The 6,268-nt window shown below is 37.2% G+C and overlaps 1 protein-coding gene across 1 annotated transcript in view; it reads left to right on the top strand.

Annotated features, from left to right (window-relative positions):
• Nucleotides 1-205: 205 nt before the first annotated feature.
• Nucleotides 206-6,268, top strand: part of LOC5564932 (ankyrin repeat domain-containing protein 29) — a 43,544-nt gene continuing 37,481 nt past the window's right edge. The window contains exon 1 of the mRNA XM_001649220.2: nt 206-253. Within this exon, the coding sequence (XP_001649270.2) occupies nt 206-253 (48 nt within the window). The remainder of the gene's footprint in view (nt 254-6,268) is intronic.

Here is a 6,268-nt window from a genome sequence, read left to right as displayed (position 1 = left end):
TTTGTTCCCGAAGCCGAAGTCAACCGCCTGCGCCAATCTGTGCACAGTGAGTGTTAATTGAGCGTATAAGTACTACTCAGTCAGCTGGTTTAATTTAAATATCTCACCCAAGCGAACACACACGATACGCCTGTCTAAGCATTTTCAATATCCATCATAACTTTATTGTGTCGAAGCCGAACTCGCCGACCCGACAGGAACAACAATGAGCACATCTCGAATGCGCATCGGACAGCCAGCCATCGAGTACAATGTATTTGTGGGATACTGAAACAATGGGCTTCGGCAGATGAGTGCTATGTGCGGTCTGCACACTCCATAAAGCTCATACATGTACCTACTGCTGTCCGACCGACTCGGGGCCTCCCAAAACAATAACCGATAATTATGGCTCATTAGAGAAGCAATCTCGTTCGCCCCACTGGGACCGGAGCCAACTCGTAAGCTACCTTCTCTAAAATATCGCTTTTGCAAAAAAGTGAAAGAGACTAAAACACTCCCGGCGACCGGAAACTTGACTTTATCACAAACCAATAACTAATTGCATTTTGTTTTTTTCCACTCGTGGCAGCTTCTCTTTGATTCGCAATACCTTAAGTTTTACCTTTCTTGTTTTTTTAGAAAAGATATGATGACATGAATAAAAGAAAAACTTTCAGGTTTCTTCCAGAAATGCTTCTTGGAATTTCTTTCGATATCCCTCATAATATGTATATCTTTGGGAATCATTCCAGCTATTCCTACAGAAATACATAAGGAAATTCCTCCAGGGATTTTGTCAAAAATGTGATCCAAAATATTTTGTATACCAGATATTGGAAAGAAGAAGTTTATATGATGCTACCATGTGATGAAGATGGACTAAGTCCAATATGTCGTTTGAACAGAAGCCTTTATGGGCTGAAGCAAGCTGGAAGAAACTGGAATCAATGCTTTGATGATTTCTCGCATAACTTATGATCTCGTCCTAAAAGCCATTGGTAACCATGTGTGTAGCTCCTTGTTTCTGAGCATTTGAATGGAATTGCACGTTATTTAACAACGTTATGGAGAAGAAAGGGTCATTTTCTACCTGCTAGTGGAGTTAGTTTGGATGCTTATTCATTCATCTGCTCAAAAACAACGAGCTACACACATAGTTACCAATGGCTTTTAGTGTGTTATCCCAGATTATGCGAGATTTTATGATAAGGCTGGGAATATATTCAAATTAGAGCAGAAGATGTTACAAGAGTTAACTGAATAAAGCAAAAAGTTGTCGAAAAGATTCCAAATGAAGGATATTGGAACCTATAGCGGTTAGAGATAGAAAGGAATTATGAGACATAAGAAATTATGATTTCTCAGCAAAAATATATTAAGAAAATTCTGATTTGTTCCAGTATGCAAGACTGTTACACCAATGGATGTAAACATGAAATTGGTAGCGTGTGAAAGTATTACAAAGAATAGGCCGTATAGAGCTTTATTGGGTTGTTTACAGTACTTAAATTCAATTCTCATCAAGAAACTTCCAGAAAGTAGCTAATCATTCTTAGTTTATATATAGTTGTCTTCAGTTGGCATATTTTCCTGACAAATGAAAAAATGCTAAGGTTGTACCAATTTTAAAACCAGACAAAAATCCTGCAAAAACTTTTAGTTATCGTCCAATCAGTTTGTTTTCCTCCATCAGTAAACTTTTTGAAAAGGTCATTTTGAATAGATTGATGGTCTATATCAACGAAAATTCAATTTTCGCCAATGAACAGTTCGGATTCCACCATGGACATTCTAACACTGATCAACTTTTACGTGTAACATATTTGATTCGTTCCAACAAATCTGAAGGCTATTCTACTGGTCTTGCTCTTCTAGGCATAGAAAAAGCATTCGACAGTGTTGTGCTTGTAATCGTAAAATTTAAAAACTTTAATTTTCCAACATTCATTGTTAGAATAATCCATAGTTATCTGTCAAATCGTACACTTTAGGTTAATTATCTTAACTCCAAGTCTGCAAGATTTCCTGTAAGAGCTGGTGTTTCTCAAGGCAGCATTTTGGGACCAACATTATACAATATTTTCACCTCTGACTTAGGGTAAATGTTCCAATAGTGGAGGTACTAAGCACGGTTCAACTTTATTTAACCCTTCAAAATTCAAGTAGCGCAATGTATTTACATGTTAATGTTGTAATGGGAAGTAACGAAAATGGAAGATTCCTCCTAGTGCTTCCAAAACTCAACTAGAAATATTCCCACATAAACCAAAATCTCTTCATTTGAATCCTTCAAGTAGACATGTTTTCACGTTAAGAGGGGTTCCAATAAATTGGTCAGATGAAGTTAAGTATCTAGGGCTCTTGCTAGATAAGAATTTAACCCTCAAAAATCACATTGAGGGCATTCAAGCCAAATGTAACAAATATGTAAAATGTCTCTATCCCCTTATTAATAGAAAATCAAAAGTTTATCTTAAGAACAAGCTTTTGATATTCAATCAAATTTTCAGGCCAGCCATGCTGTGTGCTGTATCGATATGGACAAGTTGTTGTAATATCAGGAAGAAAGCTCTGCAGAAGATTCAAAATAAAATTTTGAAAATGATTCTGAAGCTTCCTCCCTGGTATAGTACCAATGAGTTACATAGAATATCCAATGTTGAAACATTGGAACACATTTCAAATAAAATAATTTATAAATTTAGACAAAAATCGTTGAAATCTTCTATTGCCACGATTGATGCGTTATATAGTGAGGTTAAGTTAGGTTGAGTAAATTGAAAGTGTTCATGATCACCAATGCGTCGACCCTTCGACGCGCCGCCACTCTACCACTTTTCTTTCTTTCCAATGATTAACACGAACAAAGCTCATGTACCTATATATTTTTATACAAACAGAATTATTAAAAGTACAGTACATTGAACAAGTCGGTCGCGTTTTATTTCTTCTCCGTCGGAATCGTCCGAAAAAATATTCGCGGAAGTATGACGGTCGTCCCGGAAGTCAGCTTCCGGTTAAAGTTCCTCCCTCCATTTCGCTACGGTCCATTCAGGTAACAGAGAGAGTTTTTTTCTCTTATGGGCAGGTTAAATCAACTCACCTATTAAAAATCTGAACTACTACGGCAAATGAAATGTAATATGTTGTTATCAAAACGTTAATAAAATTTAGATATCTAGAACACCTAGATATAAGAAATTAATGTAATGTTTGGATTGATACTAAAAAAAGATGTAGTTCGAGAAGAAATTGGGGGTATTGAAATTCAATTTCTGCACCGGTCTAATTACGCTGCTGATGATGGACCACTATAACGCGACGTCCATCTATTGTACACAAGGTGCGTACCTCATACGCGTAAACAAAAGAGCGTTGGTAGGTTTGAAGTTTAGTTTAGTTGAGGGCCCAGATAGCCGTAGCGGTAAACGCGCAGCTATTCAGCAAGACCAAGCTGAGAGTCGTAGGTTCGAATCCCACCGGTCGAGGATCTTTTCGGGTTGGAAATTTCCTCGACTTCCCTGGGCATTGAGTATCTTCGTACCTGCCACACGATTTACGCATGCAAAAATGGTCATTGGTAATGCCAGAAAGTAGAAAAAGGTTTCGAAGTTTGTGATAATTATATTTATACATAAATAGGGATTCCTTTAAAAAGAAATTTAAACCGCAACTAGTTGGTTCACGGAATACCCCCTGCAACTTCCCCAGGAATAATTTTTGGGATTCCAAGGATTACTTCAGGAATTTCTCCAGAAAAATCTCTACAGGAATTTCGTTAGAGATTTCTCAAGGTATTACTTGAGGAATTCCAACAAAAACGTCTCAAGTGGTTCTTCTATAGATTCGTCCAGGAAAAAAAAATCTTCAAAAACTTCAAAGAAGCGCATTTCTTTCTGGAGAATTCTTTCAAAGGTGTCCCCATGTCTTTTGTCAGGAAATTTTCCATTGGTTACTCTAGGACATGGATTCCTCCAGAGAGCTTCAAAGCGGCTTCTCCAGGTATTCCTCTAGAGGTTTCTTCAGAAATTCTCATAGAGACTCATTCTGGTATTCCTCCAGAGATAGCTCAAGAGGCTCCTCCTGAAATTCTTTCAGGATTTCCTCTAGGTGAATTTATTCATTGATTTCTATCGGGTTTTACCTGCGATTTGTCCCAAATTTTTCCAGAGTTGAATTCAAGGTCTTCTGAAATTCCTCTATAAATTTTTACAGAGATTAAGATACATGAACTCTTCTGGGTATTCCATCAGGTAATTTCTTCATGAATTTCTCTAAGGGTTTATTCTCGAATTCTTAAAAAAAATCTGAAGAATAACCGCTAGAAAAAATAGTGTGACATTCCTGTAGTATTTCATAGAGGAACCCAGAGAAGAATCCAAGGTAGAACCCATGAATTTATCTCTGGAGGAATCTCTAGTCAAATCCTTGCAGATATGCTTGCAGGAATTTGTGGAAGAGCTCCTGGAAGAATCCCTGGTACAATCTCTGGAATAATCTTTGCAGTGATTTTTCTGGAGAAATCTATGGAGGAGTTAAGGGAAAAAGAAAACCATGATGAATCTCTGATTCAGGGTATTCCTGGAGAAAATGATGAACAAAATCCCTGGAGACCTCTCTGAAGAAATTCCTAGAGGAATAGCTGGAGGTATCCTTGGATATATTCTTGATTTAATCCTTGGAGAAATCGTTGGACGAATCTCTGTAAAGATTTTTCTGGAGGAATCCCTCCAGGAGGGGGCTTAGGAAAAAAAATCTGGCGGAAACTTTAAATGAATACGTGGGTAGAATGCTGGAAGAATCCCTGGAGGAATGATGAGAGGAATCCGTGAGAAAATTCCTGTAAAGCTGTCAGAGGTTATTTTTGGAGATATCTCTTAGTGCGATTCCAGGTAGAATTTGAGAAAGTTTTCTTAGAGCCCTATTGGAATCGGTCTTAAAACAATGTTGTGATCAAAAGTTTTTTTTCTGGAGATGTCGCTGGAGGAATTCCATCGCTGGGATGGCCCATTATCTTTTTCAGTGCCTCTATTTATACATAGTCAATAACGGCGGCGGCCATGTCCTTGCAGTCAGATGGTATTGGGGGAAGGAATGTTAGTGTGTACTTTTGCATCTCCACAAAGGTTACTGGGAGGGCTGTTTGTTAATGTGATTAGACCATGATAAACAATTATTTATGAGGTATAAACACGCTTATACATATAATAATTTCAATTGATATTTAAAATTTTCCAGGTCGAAGAAAATAATGTCAATGTTTGTAGAGACGAATCATTCCACTTTGTTCAACAAATTGCCAAACGCAATATTTCTACTGCTGTCAGGATGAAAGCACGTGTTATTATATTTTACTTATATATAAAAAAAAAAATTGATTGGCTGTACACAAAACTCATATGCCAACACTCACAGAGGTGAACCATCCAAATTTTGTTGAATAAAGTGAATCTACACTTTTAGTGTCGAACCATTCAAAGACTTTTTTTTATTTCAAAAATAAAGCTGAATGGAAAGAAATGTTTTGAAAAAAATTAAACATAAATAAATTATGAATAAGAGTTTTCATCGATACTCACAGTGACGAACAATTCATAGTTGGTTGAAAAATCTAATTTACGTCCCACCATTGTAACGATTAAATGTGCATTCATACATATTTACAGATTCGAAATAAGAGCATGAAACGAGCTCACCATTTGATCCTTCATGCTTGACAGAGCAGCCACACTCTGATGACACAAAACAAAAATACGAATGCTTAAGCTTCCGTCTGTCACTGACGAACTCAGGAATTTTTTAAGGGCTTTCTCAAGGAAAATCTCTTTAGGGATACCCTCTTTTTTAAGAGATTCCTCCAGAAATTTCTCCTGATTTAAGTGCAAGGCCATAAGTAGTTCTTCTAAGAATCCCTATAGGATTTCATGGAGGAATCCATGGGAGAACCCAAGAATAAATCTCTGAAGGAATTTTTGCATGATTCTCTGAATAAATCATTGGTGAAATCCTTGGATCAGTCTTCCCAAACGAACACGTTGGTTCAAGCGGTTTCTCACTCTCGTTGTGCTTTGTTCTCGTACTCGAACTGAAACGTTCGAAACTGAACCTAAACCCAAACATGTGTAATGTAAACATCGGTTTGAACACCGGTTCGAACACTGGTCCATTTGTACCTCGATTGCAACCGCAAGTATTCGATTGCATCCGAGGTTAAGAATAATGGCACAAAACAAACAGACAGAAAACAGTCGAAATAAACGCTTATCAATTTTTGCTTATCGTGTCT

Source organism: Aedes aegypti, chromosome 2 (genome assembly GCF_002204515.2).
Source record: "Aedes aegypti strain LVP_AGWG chromosome 2, AaegL5.0 Primary Assembly, whole genome shotgun sequence".
Taxonomy (NCBI): Eukaryota; Metazoa; Arthropoda; class Insecta; order Diptera; family Culicidae; genus Aedes; species Aedes aegypti.
Note: the sequence above shows the minus strand (reverse complement) of the source record. Positions and strands in the feature narration are given on the sequence as shown.